The sequence below is a fragment of the Narcine bancroftii genome, chromosome 13 (assembly GCF_036971445.1).
Source record: "Narcine bancroftii isolate sNarBan1 chromosome 13, sNarBan1.hap1, whole genome shotgun sequence".
Lineage (NCBI taxonomy): Eukaryota > Metazoa > Chordata > Chondrichthyes > Torpediniformes > Narcinidae > Narcine > Narcine bancroftii.
This window is the reverse complement of record NC_091481.1, coordinates 81,594,984-81,613,519: the sequence shown is the minus strand read 5'-3', so window position 1 is coordinate 81,613,519 and position 18,536 is coordinate 81,594,984. Positions and strand designations below refer to the sequence as shown.

The window sequence follows — 18,536 nt, the reverse complement described above, 5'->3', positions numbered from 1 at the left end:
TGGTCATGACACCCTGGGAGAGACTCAGGTCTGCAAATTCCACATGGGATCTGGTGTTCCATATCTATCCCCAAGTTAAAAGGTGTTCGCAGTCCGTCATCTTTCACTTTGTAGAATTGGAGCCAAAGCAAGTTATCCTGAGCCCAAAGGATTGCCTAACAAGAAATCCATTGACCCGGGTTTGAATCTGGCACTGAGTGTAAGGAGTTTGTACACAGTGACCTGGGTTTTTTGGGTGCTCTCGTTTCCTCCCTTGCCCCAAAGATGTACAGGGTTTGTAGGTTAACTGGTCACATGGGTGCATTAGGGCTGCATGGGCTTGTGGGCCAGAAGGACCTGTACCTGCCCAATTATTTTCTCAATTTAAAAACACTCCAGTATACTATTAGGAAGCATGGCGCTTTTGGAACTCCAATCTTTCCAAAGAGATGTCAAAGCAAGCATCTTCAAGTTGATATGTTAATTCTGCTTCTCTTTCTACCAGATGCAGCCTGACCTGATGAGTATTTTCAAGTCAAGTTTATTGTCATCTGACTGTACAAGTACAACGCGATAAAACAGCGTTCTTCAGTCCTAGGTGTAAAACACGCAGACACACAACCAGACATAATGCACATAATATCCAGGACAAGTATTCATACATACATATATAAAAAAATAAACATATTTCATAAATATGACAGAGTTCCTTTGGTCGTTCAGCACTCTCACTGACAGTAGGAAGAAGCCTGGTGGAGCTGGTTCTGATACTCAAGTATCTCTTCCCCGACGGGAGCCGCTGAAACATGCCGTGTGCGGGGTGGAAGGGGTCCTCAATAATTTTGGGCACCCTCCAGGCAAAGGTCCTGGTCGATCATGTCCATTATGGGGGGGGGGGGGGGTGGGAAGGGAGACTCCAGGGATCCTTCCTGCCACCCTTATAGTCCTGTAGATTGTCCTCCAATCCATTTCTCTACAGTATCTGTACTTCACTGTGATGCAGTCGGCCAGTATATTCTGAATGGTACTCCTGAAGAAAATTGACATGATTCTTCCATTTTATGATAGATTTGCAGGACCTGCAGTTTTTAGATTTTCTCTTAAACTGCGAACCATTCCACTTTATCAAGTGGTTGTAAAATTGCTCTTTTGAAGAAGACCCTGTGGTCCTGACCAATACTCATTCTTTGTTCAACATTTCAAATACAGATCTACTGATATTTTTGGAATTACACAGGAGACCAGCTCATGCTGAAATCTGAAGCTAAACACATCGCTGGAGGGGCTCGGCTCAGTCGTTAAGCAGGAGTTAAAGAATGGTTGATGTTTACCTTTGGGTTTTCAGATTCAGAATTTATTGTCATGAACATGTCACAAAAATTCATTGTTTTGCAGCAGCCTCACGGGGAAAACATTTATATAAAACCACCTAACTCAATAAATAAAAATAGTGCCAAGAAAAATCTGAAGTGAGGCAGTGTCTGTGGTTCATTGATCATTCAGGAATGTGACGGCGGCGGGAAAGTAGCCGTCCTTGAGCCGCTGAGTGCTCGTCTTCAGGCTCCTGTACCTTCCCCCCACCCCCCCCCCCCAACAATGGTAGCAGAGTGAAGAGGTGGTGGGGGTCCTTGAGGATAGAGGCTGCTTTCTTCAGACACCGTCTCTTGTAGATGTCCTCAATGGAGGGAAGTCTGGTGTCATAGCCTGAGTTAACAACCTTCTGGAGTTTTCTCCTGCCCTCCGTACCAGACAGTGATGCAACCAGGCGGAATGCTCTCCCCTGAAGAAGTTGTGGAGAGTTTTCGGTGACGTGCAGAATCTCCTCAAACACTTCACAAAGTATAGCCGCTGGCGAGCCTTTTTTGTGATTGCATCGACATGGAGGCTCCAAGACAGATCCTCGGAGATGTTGGTGTACTGACAATAACCACACCAGCAGTGCGAGTATAAGACAGCTTTAATAAACTAATATGTACACTAAGAGGTCTTGTCTCTCTGCAAGACGAACCTGGAAGGCTAGACTGTAGCTCTGGACTGCTTTATGTACAAGGTCACCGGGGTGAGCCCTGGTGACCTAGTGGTGGAATTACCTATCACCACAGTTGGCACCCAGGAATTTGAAGTTCTTGAGGGTACCCTCTCCACTGAGGACTGGGTCGTGTTGCCTTGATTCCCTCCTGAAGCCCACAATAAGCTCCTTGATTTGGGGAGTGCAATGTGGTCGAGATACCACTCCACGAGCTGATCTCTCTCCCTCCTGCCCACTTCAGTGATCATATCTGGAGATTTTGGAGGAGATGTTTAGGAAAGATGACTCATTTGCAAATTCTTTGGAACGTATATATGGAAAAAAGACACCAGGCGCTTGTAAGTCCGGCAATCACGTTCTGCTTCCTTCACGCACACGCTAGAAGGGAACCGGAGATGAGAGCAGCAACCCTCCTCCCTCCCTCCCACCCACCCACGTTGCTCAGTGGCTCCGACTGATTGAAGAGTACCTGGCCCGCCCCTCGTCCACACCTCGTGGGCCAGAGTGAAACACAGCCTTCGCTCGCGTCTGCCTCTCACTTCGCCGCTCGGGAATTAAAAAGGCCCTCGTTTCTCTCTGGAAATTTTTGTGCGGCGGACTGGATTTGGAAGAAGCCACATTAGCAAGGCTCATGGCAACCAGGAAGGATGAGGATCTGAAGGGCACCTCCAACGGCGACATCCACCTGGCCGTGAAAATTGCGGACGGCGGCAACAATGTATCGAGCGGCGGCAACAATGTAGCGAGCGGCGGCAACAATGTATCGAGCGGCGGCAACAATGTAGCGAGCGGCGGCAACAATGTAGCGACTGAAAGCAGCACGAAGCCGGCGGACAAGCTCCGAGGTTGCATCAAGGGGAACCTGCTGGTCCTTCTCACCGTGACCGGGGTGATCATCGGCGTGGTGATCGGCCTGTCGGTGAGAAGCCTGGAACTGACCAGGGTGCAGATCATCTATTTCTCCTTCCCCGGCGAGCTGCTCATCCGGCTGCTCAAAATGATTATCATCCCGCTGGTGGTGTGCAGCCTGGTGTCGGGAGCCGCCAGTCTGGACACGAAAGCCCTGGGCAAGCTGGGGGGCTGGGCGATGCTCTTCTTCCTGCTCACCACCCTGCTGGCCTCCACCATCGGAGTGACCATGGCTTTTATCATCAAGCCCGGAGACGGCGCCCAGGCGAAGCCCGAGCTCCCGGGCATGGAGCAGGCGATCCCGGAAGCCAAGGAAGTCACTGATTCCTTTCTGGATCTAGTGAGGTGAGATCTCTTTCCCCCCTCCCCAGCGCCCCCCTCCCCAGCGCCCCCCTCCCCAGCGCCCCCCTCCCCAGCGCCCCCCTCCCCAGCGCCCCCCTCCCCAGCGCCCCCCTCCCCAGCGCCCCCCTCCCCAGCGCCCGCGTCCCCTTGGTTAAAACCGTGTGCGATTTGCCTGCTCCCTTGCCAATCCGCCCGCTGCCTTGTCTGATGCAATCAAGCCAGGTCGGGGCGAATTCAGGCACGCCACGTGAAACAGGGGAGCCGGGGCGAGTGGAGGCACCCAAAGTAAAACCGAGCGAGTCTTGCTGACTCTCTTCGAGAAAGAGGGGCCGCTCTGCCCCTCCGTTCACCCGATCGGTGTGGGGCAGAGCCCGGGACGGCCAACCCGGGGCATGTTCCAAAACCACGCCTCGCTTTTAAATTCGAATCGATTGCTTTCGAGCAGTGGCCCTTTCCACTCGAATCCCCACTTGAAGGGATCCCTGACTCGCCACTGAGCACCGGTGGCATAGGTGGAGGAGCGCAGGTTGAATGACCACTCACAGACCCCCCTTCAAGGAACCCCTGTTGCCATCGGGTGCTCGGTGATGGAGGTGGGTGGGGAGGGAAGGTTGAGAGTCACTGCTCGGGACCCAATTGTTACTGAAATAGTTGGCTTGTGGAGATTTGTCGTTGGCCCGTTTCCTTTGGAGATCTGAACCCGTGCACAGAACGAGTCCACGAGGGACGAGTTCAACTATTTTCCTCCACCACCTTACTCATCGCAGAACACCTATGCCAAAGGGAATACTTAAAAGAAAGAAAGAGGTTGAAAACCACTGCAATTAGAGCATTACATTTCTGGGGTTTTTAACAAAAATTAGGTAAAAATTAGAGGTAAATGTTCCACACAGCAATTCGAGAGGGGCATCGTCACTGATGTCCACATCTTTTGTGCAAATAAATAATTCTCTGATGTTTCCGTCAAAGATCATGTGTTTTAATAGTCTTTTGATTTCCTGGCTTTCCACCTCTCAGCTGGCCAAACACTTGAGAATTCCAAAGATTTCAAAACATTTACAGAAAGAAATATTTGCACATCTCCGTCCACGTGAGGGCAAGACAACATATTCTGTTTCACAGATCTCCGGGTTTTAAACTTCATCCAGTAGTTATCTCATCCTCTAATTGAGGCTACAGAATCAACTTTACACACTGATTCTTAGATCAATAGTTCTTACACAGTGGGGAAAAACTTAGTGCTGGAGAAACTCAGCAGGTCAAACCATGTACTTGATGTAGCAAAGATAAAGATACATAATCAACATTTCAGGCTTGAGCCCTTCATCAAGGTACGGACAAAATGATGGGGAAGGGGGAGGAACACGGGCCCACAGTCAGGAGTTAACAGGAGGATAAGGGAGGGGGGGATGGCTCTGTGAATGGAGAGGGAAGGGGGGGTGGAGGAAAGGAGACAACGGGATGGGGAAGAGAGAGGGAGAACGGGGAGTGGGCTAGCAGAAACTGGAGAGGCAATGTTAATGCTGTCCAGTTGGAGAGCGGCCGGACGGAAAATAAGGTGTTCCTCCATTTTACGGGCAGCCTTGGTTGGACAGTACGAGGCCATGGACAGAATTTTCCATCTGGGCACTTTCCAACCAAGTGGCATTAACATCAACTTCTCCATTTCTGCTGGCCCATTCTCCCTCCCTTCCATTTTCCTTTATCTTTTCCAGTTCACCCCCCACCTCTCCATTCACAGGGCCAATTCCTCCCCGTTTTGCTGGTGTGCCCTCCTTTATCCATCTATTACTTGCTGCCTGCGGGACGCGCTCGTCCCCCTGCCCCTCCCTCCCCACCATTTTGTTCCAGGCACCTGCCGACATCTTGTTCACACTGTGATGAAGAGCTCATCCCAACCTGTTGGTTAAGTATCTTCATTTTTGCTTCATAAAGCACGCTGTATGACCTGGTGAGTTTCTCCAGGTTTTTACTTCAACCGTGTCTGCCGACTTTCATATTTTACTCCCTCTTACATAATGGGTCACATTTGCTACACTACAATCTGTGGGAAGCATTCCAAACTATTCTAAATTTTGAAAGATATTAACCAGAGCATCCACAAACTCTGAAATGTACTTGAGATTTATTGTCCAACCAACTTCCCCAGAAGTTTAGAACATTGGCTCTGGTTCCAACTTTTTTAGCATTTCTGCTGAGTTTTTTTAATTGTGTCTTTATTCAAGCACGGGGGATCAAAGTTGTTGATGCACGGACAATGGTTTATGCATTGGAAACAGAATGCTACAGCACAGAAACAGGCCCTTCAGCCTGTGCTGAACTATAGGCCTCGTTCCATTGACCTTCACCTGGACCATCGCCTACCCCTCCCATCTATATACCGATCTAAATTTTCCTCAAGTGTCCATCATTGAGCCCATGTTCACAGTTTAACCGGCAGTTTGATCCACACTCTTGCTAACTGGAAAAAAACAGAAAAGGAACTCAGCCGGTCTCGCAGCGTCCGTAGGAGGTAAACATATATTAGTGATGTTTCGGGCCTGAGCCCTTCCTCATACACCTAGAGGAATACTCCTAATGGATGCTGCGAGACCGGCCGAGTTCCTCCAGCATTTCTGGGTTTTTACTTCAATTGCAGCCTCCGCAGAGACTCGTGTTTTACTCTCAATCTGGAAACAGACTCATTGGTCAAGGCATGGGTAATGTTTCCCCCAAGGGGTGGTCCGGGACTGAGGCGAGGATGGTGAATCTTTGGAATTCTCTACCCGAGATGGGTTCATTAAAAACTTTGGTCGGTTTCTGCTGCTGGGAGCTCATCTTCAGGCTCCTGTACCTCCTTCCCCCAATGGTGGAAGAGCGAAGAAGGTGGGGTTGGGGGGGGGGGGGTGCGCGTGAGGATAGAGGCTGCTTTCTTAAGAGAGTGAAACACGAAAGTCTGCAGAAGCTGTGATTGTTATTAAAAACTCACAAAAATTCTGGAGGAGCTCAGCTGTGAGACCGGCTGAGTTCTTCCAACATTTCTGTCTGCTTCCTTAAGACACCGCCTCTTGTAGATGTCCTCGAGGGAGTGATGTCCGGTGCCCGTTATGTCACAGGCCGAGCGTTGCCACCTCCGTACCAGGCAGAATGCTCTCCACGGCTCACCTGTAGAAGTTTCCGAGAGTCTCTGGTGCCGTGCCGTACCGCACCTCCTCAAACTCCTCACGAAATATAGCCGCTGGCGAGCCCTCTTCCTGATTAGATCAACATGGAGGCTCCAGGACAGATCCTCGGAGATGTTGACACCCAGGAATTTGAAGTTCTTGACCTTCTCTTGCTCAAAGACTGAATCAAGTTTAGTGGCTTGATTACTAGTTTATGGCATTGTGAAAGAGAATGCAGTGCTGGGGAGAGGAGTTGTTAGCAGATCTGTCTGGCAGGTAGTTATCTTCCTTGGCCAGGGACTCCGATCATTGGGACACAAGTTCAAATCCCATCACGGCACCTGGGGAATTGCAATTATAATCAGTAAATCTACAAGAGGCGGTGTCTTAAGAAAGCAGCCTCCATCCTCATTGACCCACACCAGGCCCTCTTCACTCTGCTACCATCAGAAAGGGGGTCCAGGAGCCTGAAGACGACCCCTCAGCAGCACAAGGACGGCTTCTTCCCCTCCACCATCAGATTCCTGAATGAACAATGAACCACAGACACTGCTTCACTTTGACTTTTCCTGCACTATTTTTATTTATTTAGTGGTTTATATAAGAGTTTGCACTTTGACGCTGCCGCAGAAAAACAACCTTCATGATAATAAATTCTGAATCTAAAGAAGCTAAGAAAAGGTTAGCAACATGACGACTTAAACACAATCCCCCATTAATAAAGCCCAACATCACTATCCTTTCAACCTGTACGGCAACCTTGAAGGTTGTATGTATTGGGACTTCTTTTGACCTTCCAAAATGCATCACCTCGCATCAAGACTGAACTCAATCTGTTACTTTTCCACGCAACTCTGCATCCTCTCTCTTCTCTTTTCTTTGGCTTGGCTTCATGGATGAAGATTTATGGAAGGGTAATGTCCACGTCAGCTGCAGGCTCGTTTGTGGCTAACAAGTCCGATGCGGGACAGGCAGACACGGTTGCAAGGGAAAATTGGTTGGTTGCGGTTGGGTGTTGGGTTTTTCCTCCTTTGTCTTTTGTCAGTGAGGTGGGCTCTGCGGTCTTCTTCAAAGGAGGTTGCTGCCCGCCGAACTGTGAGGTGCCAAGATGCACGGTTTGAGGCGATATCAGCCCACTGGTGGTGGTCAATGTGGCAGGCACCAAGAGATTTCTTTAGGCAGTCCTTGTACCTCTTCTTTGGTGCACCTCTGTCTCGGTGGCCAGTGGAGAGCTCGCCATATAACACGATCTTTGGAAGGCGATGGTCCTCCATTCTGGAGACGTGACCTACCCAGCGCAGTTGGATCTTCAGCAGAGTGGATTCGATGCTGTCGGCCTCTGCCATCTCGAGTACTTCGATGTTGGTGATGAAGTCGCTACATCCTTTTGAAACCTACGACGACCTTCAGCGCCACCCACAACTCCTCCAACCTTCGTATCATCCATAAACTTACTGACCTATCCTTTGGACGCTGCAAGACCGGCTGAGTGACAACAAAACCACTGGACTTTAAAATGAAATTCGTTCTTTGGCATTATCTGGTTTGACTTCAGACCCACCCCTCCGATTGACTCTTAATACATTTAAGAAATGGACAATAAATGATGGTACAGTAAAATCCCCGTTACCTGGAATTCTTGCAACTGGCAAAATAATCACGGAAAATGGGTAAAAAATATTAAAGTTTAAAATTTGGCACACCCTAGTGGTCAGTTCACCTATCATGTATCACACAGTTTCAAGCCACCGGAAAATTCACTTATCCGTCATCTTATCAATTCCCATAGGTGCTGGACACTGGAGGTTTTACTGTAGAGTATTACGATCCACATCCTGCAGATAAATATATTTTTAAAAAACTGAGTAAATTAGATGGGTGGAAACTTTCAGAGAGCGTTGTGTTGGTGAGGCTTGGTGGGTCCTATTCTGATCGAACAATGAGTGTCGGATGGGTGACTGATAGCAGCTTGAATGGAAGAAGTGGTCTGTGCCAAAAATTTAGACGTACAGCACAGTAACAGGCCCGTTCTGCCCACGAGCCCGTGCCGCCCAATTAAGCTACAACCCCGTACATTTCGAACAGTAGGAGGAAACCAGAGCCCCCGGGGAAAACCCGTGCAGACACAGGGATGACGTGCAAATAAATGCCTTACAGAGAGCGCCGGATTTGAACCCCGGTCCCGATCGCCAGTGCACTAACAACGCCGCGCCTTTTTCACAGAAGGATCCTAAGATAAGGATGATGACCGAACAGTGGAGGGGTGGGAAATAACTTTTACATCCACGAGAGCAGCCATTCTCAACCATTTTTTTGGGGGGGGGGTGCTCTCAAAGTTTAGGGGCCCCCTTCCCTGTGAGGAAGTGAAGTTTAGCTGGTTTCTTCCCAACTTCCCTCCTACCGACTATACAAAAAACAAAGTGAAAACTTAAGTCTGCAGACACCGTGATTGAAGTAAAATCACATGGGCTGGAGAAACTCAGCAGGTCAAACAGTGTCCTTTATTTAGCAAAGATAAAGATACAGAACCGTTGTTTTGGATTTGAGCCCTTCATTGATGAAGGCTTCAAGCCCAATAATATTGGTTATGTATCTTATCTTTGCTGTATAATGGACACTCTTTGACCTGCTGAGTTTCTCCAGCTTTTGTTTTTACATAAAAACATTTTTAAGATTTCAGTCCTCCTTGAATGCGGTGTGTCCCCCCCCCTCCCCCCACCCTTGGGGGATTGTATAGCGCTTTGAGAATAGCTGTATGACAGAGGGGTCAGGAGGCTCATTTCGTCATCCCCGTGTGAAAATACAGCTCCCCAACTGGGTTCTGTGCTGGAAGTCTTGGCCAAGATTATGCGCTGCTGTCAGGAAATGGGGGAGGCAACTTCTCAGTGTGATGTGCACAAATCAGAATCTGGTTTGTAACTAACTCAAGAACTGAACGATTTGTTTCTTTGCCCGCATAAAAAGCTGTTGAGTACATCCAGTTAACTTGATGGTTTTTGATGGTCCTGAACTACTTCCCTGCAGTCTTTTGTTCAAAAAAAGTTCAGAATCAAGATCAAAATTTCGCTGAGGATTCTGAGTCCTTGAAATGTGGTAATAGCAAGAGTGCATAGCCAATATTTTTGTACTTAATAAATGAACAAATAATGAAGTAATTATTGCACATTGTTAACTGCATGCTCAAAAGAGGAAATTGGCTGTGGAATACAGGCATGGCCGAGCTCTGTGTGGTGTGTGTGTGTGTGTGTGTGTGTGTGTAAGCATGTGTGTAGGTAGATACCAGGGGATAGTGTGACAAGGTTCATGGTCTTAGAAGGGGCCCAAGGAAGTACATTTGGAGTGACAGTGTAGAACAGGTCTCTGGTTGTCAACATCACTGACTGACAACAAATGTTAATAGGGAAAGGTTATAAATATTCACACCATAACTCTTGAATTCCTTAGGGTGTGGTAAACCAGGATGCGGGTGTGACAGAATAGTTGATTACAAGGTTTGTAATCCAGAAGTAACAATGAGAAGATCTGAGTTGAAACCCTATTAGCAATTGTGAAATTTAATGTTATAACGTGGCAGTAAATTGTAAACCAGTGACTGTTGTAAAAACCTTTCCTTCGGGGAAGGCCATCTGCCGTCTGTCCTTGTCTCGAGACAGGCCGTTCGAATCCCGCGCCATTTGTAAGGAGCTTGTACATTCTTCCCATGTCTGCATGGGTTTTCCTCCGGGTCCTCTGGTTTTCTCCAAAATGTTCCGGGTGGGGGGGTGGTGTTGTAGGTCAGTTTGGTATAATTAGGTAGCACGGGCTTGTGGGCTGAAAGGGCCTGTTATGGTGTTGTGTGTCTAAATTTTACTTTAAAAAAAAAAATTCATTTAGGGATGAGCACTAAATGCTGGCACCAACCAAGCACAGATATTGCAAAACAAACAAATAAAGGAAAAAAAAGAGCAGTCATTGATCTGTGGGAGGAACTCAGCTGGATGAGCAGCATCAGTGGGGGGAGAGGGAAGGGATTGATTTGAGAGGGGATTAATCAAAACCTCTTCATCCAAACTGATGATGGAGGTGGGAAGACTGATTCTGAGTCAGGGAACTGTTGAACCAGGGAGGTGAAAGATTATGGGGGAGACAGAGGCAGTTGATTGAAAGGTGAAAAAGAGAGGGAGAGAGGACAAAGCGGGGTGGGTGGGGTGGGGAATGTGGAGCAAGGTGATAAGGGGAAGGAAGAGTAAAAGAAAGGCAGATTGCGTCAGACATTGTGCGGATAGTGTCAGACTTTGTGTGGATTGCATCAGACAAAGCAATGCATTAGATCAGTCATTCTCAATGTTTTTTTGGCTGTGGCCCCCTCAACATTTATGGAACCCCTTCCCTTTGAGGCAGTCTTTAGTTGATTTCTTCTATATTTCAACCAATTAAATGAAAAGTATTTTTAAAAAAATCATGATTTCAGCCCATGCCTCCCCCCTTAAATTTGCTGTGGCCCCAGTTGAGAATGGCTGCACGAGAGACATCTCTCATCTAAATTCTAATAAGAGTGGGACAATTTTGCTCAAGACTATCCAAAAGGACCCCCACCCAAGCCATGCCCACTTCACTCTGCTACCATCAGGAAAATGGTGCAGGAGCCTGAAGACGAGCCCTCAGCGGCACAAGCACAGCTTCTTCTCCTCCACCATCAGATTCCTGAATGGACAATGAACCAAAAGCCGCTTTCAGGTGCTCGGATGCAGATAATGCGGCTGGGGGAGCGCAGCTGGGACGTTCAGGTGGCTGAGGAGAAGACGCCTTTCTGTCACCTGAACGTGCCAGCTGAAGGAGAGTCATGTCTGGGCGAACGCGGCTCCTGTAGACTGGCCGTAGTCACTGTTGCGTTCCCTTCCCCTCTCCAAGCCCTGTATTTCTTTTGAGATCTCTTCAGACCTTTAATTTTGATCTTATTTATATCAGCATTTAATTGTCCCAACTTTGGCAGCCCTGCCTTTTGCTGTCAAGGTTCTGAGTTTTGGAAGCAATGTACTATTTTTTTACCGAGTTTTTGGTCATGTAATCTAATGCCCCAAAGTATTTTTTTTTAAAAAATGGAATAAATGCTTTGCGACGTTAAAGTCACAAACTAAATGTAAGGCGCTGTTGTTAAATTGTTACCTACCTGATGGCAAGAGAAATAATATTTAATAGGATATTAAGTCTTATATTAAATATCTTAGAAGGATTGTGTCTTGGGCTGCATTCACGGTGCTGTGTTCAGGTGCAATGGGAGATGGTCCGAGCTGGAGAATATACCTACCCGAGGAGGGTTAGGTAAGTGCTGCGGGTTCTCCACTTTCAAGTGGTCACTCGACAGCAGCATTGGGGTAGAATAGGCGGCTTTACAATCAGGTATTCTGTCCACCTGAAAGCAGCAACGGACACTGCCTCACTTTGTCTTTTTCTTGCACTATTTTTATTTATTTTGTGAGGTGGATTGTGTCCAGTGCCAAAAGGTAGAGGACCCAGCCCAGGACATCACAGGCAAAACCCTCCTCACTATTGAGGGAGTGGGCTTGCAGAAACCAGAGAAGTCAGCTATTCGGATGCCTGCCTACATTTTGCTCATACCTTGATGAAGGCCGCAACCCCGAAACGTCGGTTCTGTATCTTTAACTTTGCGATATAAGGCATTCTGTTTGACCTGCCAAGTTTCTCCAGCCTCGTGTTTTTACTTCAACCTCGGTGTCTGCAGGCTTTCGTGTTTTACTTCACTTTCTACTTGAAGTTTTCCTGCCCTAACCCCTTCCTCCAAAGATGCTGTCTGATCAACTGAGTTCCTCCAGCAGTTTGATTTCATTGGACAACCATTTTTTTCAAAAGGTTTGCTTCCTGAACAAAAAAGGGGATTATGATAGACAACTTCATGCTGAACACAAAGATAATTTCATATTTGCTGTATCACGTAGGAAGTTGAAGAAACATTAAATTAACTTTTATTGAATTTAGCACGTTTTATCACGTCAGGATGCGGACTCATTGCGTCAGTTCAACGTTCCGGTTGACAGCACATATTGCACAACAAATGTGAGGGGCCTAGGGTTTGTCTTAGTCACCAATTTTACAACTGAAGTAGAGCTCATAGGCTTTCTTAATAAATGCAGTCATGCCGCGTCTTTGAGCTTTAAGCGTATACTCGCCACAAATGTAACAGAATGTATCGCAGCTGTTGCGACATTGACGAGATATTTCTGCTGTATTGAATCTTCCCGAAGACAATAATTGCTATTGTTAAGTACACTCAGTATCCTATTCCTTGAAGAACATGCACATCAACATGTGTTCAATCTATAATCATCTGTAGATGTGGGCTGCCTTTATAACATGTCTGCATCAATCCTGACTAAGCATACCAAGGCCTAAAATAACATTTGTATAGCACCTGCAAGGGTGGACTGACCAATACAGCTTGCTTCGTAGGCAATATACAAGTAGACTTAAAATAGGTCAGGAAATCGCAGAGGTAGGTTATATCTAAATAAAAGGTATATGATCAGAGATATTTAAGGCAGTGGTTCTCAACTTTTTTTATTCCATTCACATACCACCTTAAATAATTCCTTACTAACCACAGAACACCTCTGGCATAGGGATTAGTTATGGTGGGATGTGAGTGGGGAAAAAAAAGTTAGAGAACCACTGGTTTGAGGTGAATTTTGTGAACAGCAGCCCAAAATTCATAAAGTGGTCAAGGAGCAAAATCTTTGATCTCCGGTGTTTTTTTTTCCCTCTAGATTACAGCATCTGCAGTCCCTTGCGCCTCTTGTTGGTTTTGATGGGTTAATGGAGTATGGGTACAAATCCGCTGTTCTTGGGGGAGGGGGGTGGGCTCATGCAGGGAAGGGGGGGCCGCATGGGCCATTCTCGTTCCCATTCATCCATGGCACCTGCTTTTGTGTACACAGTTCCTGTTCCTGCGGGAACAGCGATGGGGAGGCACGGTCGGCGGTGTAGAAAATGTGCCAACAAAGGATGTGGGCATCCTGTTTTGAAACTGTGGATATTCCATGGGGTTCTCATGCCCTCTGGGCTGAGTGGAACAATGGTTGCTCTGAAGGTGGGGTCAAAAGACTAGGTCACGTCAGTGCAGAAATTAACGAGCTGCCTTACATTCCACAGGCTTGTTGAGAGTTCAGCTCAGGAAATGGCTGTTGAATGCAGAGCTTGTTTGTTGTACGACTGGCACAGGCAGATGCGGTGGTGGTGGTGAATAGACTCCCCAATAGTGGGATATTTCAAAATAAGGATTTCGCAGACTTCAGCTCCTATACCTAACAGATGTTTTCATCAAACCTTTGAATATCTAGCCTTGCTTCCCACTCTTCACCTCTCATTCCATCCACTTTCTCATCCTTTCTCTCTACTATCTCTATCTTACTCCCCCATGCCTCCACTCTTGGTCTCCCTCTTCCTTTCACCACCTCTCATTCCATCCACTTTCTCATCCTTTCACCCTCTATCTTCCTTTTTCTATCTCCCTTCCCTCAACCCTCTCTCTCAGTGTCCCCTGCTTTCCATCCTCCTTCCGTGATCCCTCTCCTCTCCTATCTCTCCACCCTCGTCCCTCTCATCAACCTCTCGCCCATTGATGACATCTGTATTAAACAATATTAATTTTATGTATGTTTACTTGTCCTACATATGCATTAATTGTTCATTTGTGTGTTATGTCTGGTTGTGTGCCTGTGCGTTTTACACTGAGGACGAGAGAACACTGTCTCATTGGGTTGTAACCCCTATTTACGAAGGTCCGACATGATTTTATGAAGTTACGGTGGTAACAATAATGTGGCCGTCATTTACTTTTCATGTAATATGTTGAAGTGAGGTCATCGCAAACATTGTTGATTTTTCCAGTAAACTTTGATAATTCCTCTAAAGTGAGTTCTTTGTACCCTCTCTGGTCAATCACTTTTATTTCAGTCGGAAAACTTGCAGGGACTGATACAGCAGTGTTGGGAGAGAGAGGGGCAGCGGAATCAGTGTGGGGACTGATACGGGGCTGTGGGGAGAGAGTAGGGCAGTGAGATCAGTGTGGGGACTGATACAGTGCTGTGGGGAGAGAGTGGGGACTGATACAGGGCTGTGGGGAGAGCGGGGCAGTGGGATCAGTGTGGGGACTGATACGGGGCTGTGGGGAGAGAGTACGGCAGTGGGATCAGTGTGGGGACTGTTAGTGGGCTGTGGGGAGAACGTGGGGCAGTGGGATCAGTGTGGTGACTGAGTGCAGGATGTCAGGAGAGTGCAAGGCAGTGGGATCAGTGCAGGGACTGATAGCGGGTTGTCAGGAGAGTGCGGGGCAGTGGGATCAGTGCAGGGACTGATAGCAGGCTGTTGGGAGAGCGTGGGGCAGTGAGATCAGTGTAGAGATTGATAGCGGGCTGTCGGGAGAGCGCAGGGCAGTGGGATCAGTGCAGGGACTGATAACAGGGTGTTGGGAGAGCGTGGGGCAGTGGGATCAGTGAAGGGACTGACAGGAGAGTGCGGGGCAGTGAGATCAGTGTAGAGACTGATAGTGTGCCTGCGAACATACGTCCGACTTGCATCCATTTCGAGATCCGACTAGTCGGTCAGAATGAAACTCAGACGTATGTCGGGGAATAGCTGTATACGAAAATTAACTCACATACTCATATTGAGTGTAGGAGTTGGGATGTTGTGGTAAAGTTGTATAAGACATTGGTGAGTCCAAATCTGGAGTATTGTGTGCAGTTCTTGTCATCTAAATACAGGAAATATATCAATAAAATTGATAAAGTGCAGAGAAGATTTACTAAAATGTTGCCCATTCTTCAGGAACTGAGTTACAGGGAAAGGTTAAAAAAGGTTAGGACTTTATTCCCTGGAGCGTAGAAGAATGAGGGGAGATTGGATAGATGTATTTAAAATTATGGGGGGGGGGGGGTAGACAGAGTAAATGTAGGTAGGCTTTATCCAATGAGGGTAGGTGATATAAACCAGAGGACATGGGTTAAAGGTGAAAGGGAGAAGTTTAGGGAGAACATAAGAGAGAATTTCTTCACGCAGAGAGTGAACGAGCTGCCAGGTGAAATGGAGAATTTGGGCTCAATTTTAACATTTAAGAAGAATTTGGACAGTTACATGGATGGGACGGGTAAGGAAGGTTATGGACTGGGTGCAGGTAAGTGGGACGAGGCAGAAAAATTATTTGGCATAGCCTAGAAGGGCCGAAGGGGCCTGTTGGCGTAGTGATTAGTGCAATGCTGTTCCAGCAACCCCGCAACCCAGATTTGAATACAACCCTCTCAGTAAGGAGTATGTATGTTCTCCTTGTGTCCGCATGGGTTTCCTCTGGATGGTTCAGTCTCTTCCCATGGTCCAAAGCCATATGGGGTTTGTAGGTTAATTGGTGTATTTGAACCGGTGGGGCCTATTACCGTGCTAAATTTAAACTGCATTGATGTGGAATGAGAGTCATTCTTCTCCTTTGATGGGAATGGATTTTAAAGAGGTCGTCCAAGGTTTTTACGGAGTGAACAAAATAACAAAGCAATTCCATGGCTCTACATTCAACAACATAGTTCCAACCAAACTTATCTCCAAACTCCTGGACCATGGTTTCAGAACCACTTCTGCCGCCGGATCCTTCCCGACCCGAAGACCGTACCTCCATAATAATCCTTGACTCCGCTGCCCCAACAAGGCTGCGACCTCCGTCCCTTGCTTTACTCCGCGAGCGTGCGGCCAAATCCTGCTGTCCTTTCCATTCAGATGACCCCACTGTCGAAGACCAGATTGGCGAGAAAGTAGCAAGAAGGAGCTTGGTGGCATCAGGTTAAGAGCTGTGTGGTTGAGAGGTCCACCAAAGGAGATGGTTTGGGAGCTCTTAAGGCAAATCCGTCATTCTTTTTCAACTTCTTCTTTCAGGAACATCTTCCCATCTAACCTGGTTTCGGCAGCATTTAAATCGGTGAGTCATGTTTTCATTCATCACAAAATTATTTCATCATATGTAACTTAAAATGTATTTGATCATAAAATAATAGGCGAAGAAAAGCAATGCAGCAAGTTCAAAACCCGTGAGTTTGAATTCATTTAAAAGAAATAAAACCTCGGAATGAAATTTTTGGATGCATTAAAGCCCATGGGATTGTGTAGGATAGTGTAGTGATTTACAGCGCCAGTGATCGGGACCAGGGTTTGAATCCCGCACTGTCTATAAGGAGTTAGTATGCCCTCCCCATGTCTGCGTGGGTTCCTCCCTGGGGATCATAGGTTAATTGGGTGGGGGGTGTAAATTGGGCGGCACGGACTCATGGAGCAGAATAGCCTGTTACCGTGGCTGTAGGTCTGAATTTAAATTTAAAATTTAGAGACCTGCCTGCCACTTTCGCTGCGATGCCAGAAGAGCCCCTGCCTCGCGACTCCGGTAACTCGCGTTCTATCCTCGCCTGAGGTAATGCCCCTGTAGTGCTTGCAGTGAGCATGTGTAACGATGTGGATTCCCCTGGGGTACCCTTCTTTCCTCCCACAATTCCAATGACGTGCAGGCTGATAGATGAGTTGCCAGCTGTAAATTACATAGTGGTAAAATTGGTGTTGGGGGGGTTGTGCTGGTGGGGAATGGATTTGTGTACATGGATAGAATGACAAGTCCATCTGACTGTCTGGCCGAATGGCCATATCTGTGCTAGACGCCTACTATTGTGTCTTCAATTGCCTGACTTTCTCCAGTACAGAAATTGACAGTTTTCACAGCTATTCAATAATTTTGCAGTTTTATTTACTTCCTCATGTCTGAACCATCTTTTTCTCTCCAACACCCCCCCCCCCCCATCCACCTTTGCAGTATGCTACAAGTTACATAAACGTAAAGATTTTGAAAAATATTACTGACGAGTTTGGAGTTTTTAACCAGACCACTGAGGAGATAAGGGTGAGTTGAAAAGGCAGGACAAATGTGCCTGTACAAATGCTTACATTTATAGAGTTCCTATTATCCCTCTCAAGCGGGTTACAAGTAAAAGTCCAAAATAATCCGGATGCCGGAAATCCAGGCCACCCGAGAATATGGACTTCACGAAAGCTCTCGGCTGAAATCTGGACCACCCAAGAATCCGGACTTCTCGAAAACACTCTGCCTTTGTCTCTGTGCGCGCATGCGTAAGCGCCACAGCGGCAACAAGCGACCACGCGGAAGTCGTGGAAACGTAAGAAAATGTTTTTTGTTCTTTATATTATCTGAAATTATTATAAAATTGTATTTTGTAGGAAAAAATGTTTAAAAACTATCAAAATTGACCTGTTTATTCTCTTTAAATTTGAATTTGCCTGAGAATCCAGATCGACCCAATCCCTGAGGCGTTTTTACTGTGGATTTTGCTTCACACTTTGAGATACTGTCAATTGTTGATGAAAATGTGGCAGTTATATCCATAACAAGATCTCACCAAGTGGCCTGAGGTTTATTTGTTGCTGTTAATAGAGGGAAACATTTGTTCAGGCCCTAAAGTGGAAATGTCAGGGTGACTAGTGCCTCTGTGCTGTGGATATGAGATAAGTGGTGTCACCACGCACCATCTGCTGGGGGAAGAACTCAGCGGGTTGAACAGCATCAGCAGGAGAAAGAGAATGCTACATGTTTCATCAGCTTCCGGCCTGCAATACGGACATTTCCTTTTGTCTCCCACTGATACAAATCAACTGGCTGAGTTCCTCTGGCAGACGGTGTGTTGTGCCAGATTCCAGCTGTGCCAGTCTCTTGTGTGAATGAATTGTATACACCTGAAACTCCAGTGTTTTAACATTCCTTTCTTTGAGGAAGGTAGCACTCCCAGTTTTACACACCCTTCATACCTGCATTGCAGTTTTGGACATTTCTCACCAATGCAGAGATATGCCTCCACAAAAATACTTTGGCTCCAAAGGCAACACAAAGGAGGGTGGGGATTTGCTACGGCATGGACTAGTAGGGCCGAACTGGCCTGTTCTGTGCTGTAAGTGGTTATATGGTTAAAGACTTGGTAACCCTCAGCAGGTGACTCATTTTCTGACTCCCCGATCCTCTCCCAAGTCTGTGATGGAATATTCCCTACTTGCCTGGATGAGCGCAGCTAAAGAACCTCAGAGCCATCCAGGACAAAGGA

The 18,536-nt window shown here is 47.0% G+C and overlaps 1 protein-coding gene across 2 annotated transcripts in view; it reads left to right on the top strand.

Moving 5' to 3' along the window:
• Nucleotides 1–2,458: 2,458 nt before the first annotated feature.
• The window catches only part of slc1a5 (solute carrier family 1 member 5), a 36,598-nt gene continuing 20,520 nt past the window's right edge, over nucleotides 2,459–18,536 (top strand). The window contains exons 1-3 of one of the 2 annotated variants that reach the window (XM_069908510.1): nucleotides 2,459–3,262; nucleotides 16,318–16,360; nucleotides 17,240–17,326. In XM_069908510.1, coding sequence (XP_069764611.1) covers nucleotides 2,640–3,262; nucleotides 16,318–16,360; nucleotides 17,240–17,326 — 753 coding nt within the window. In that variant the 5' untranslated portion in view covers nucleotides 2,459–2,639. Of the gene's footprint in view, nucleotides 3,263–16,317; nucleotides 16,361–17,239; nucleotides 17,327–17,351; nucleotides 17,601–18,536 lie in introns of those variants that run through there. The other variant, XM_069908511.1, reaches the window with a different exon arrangement.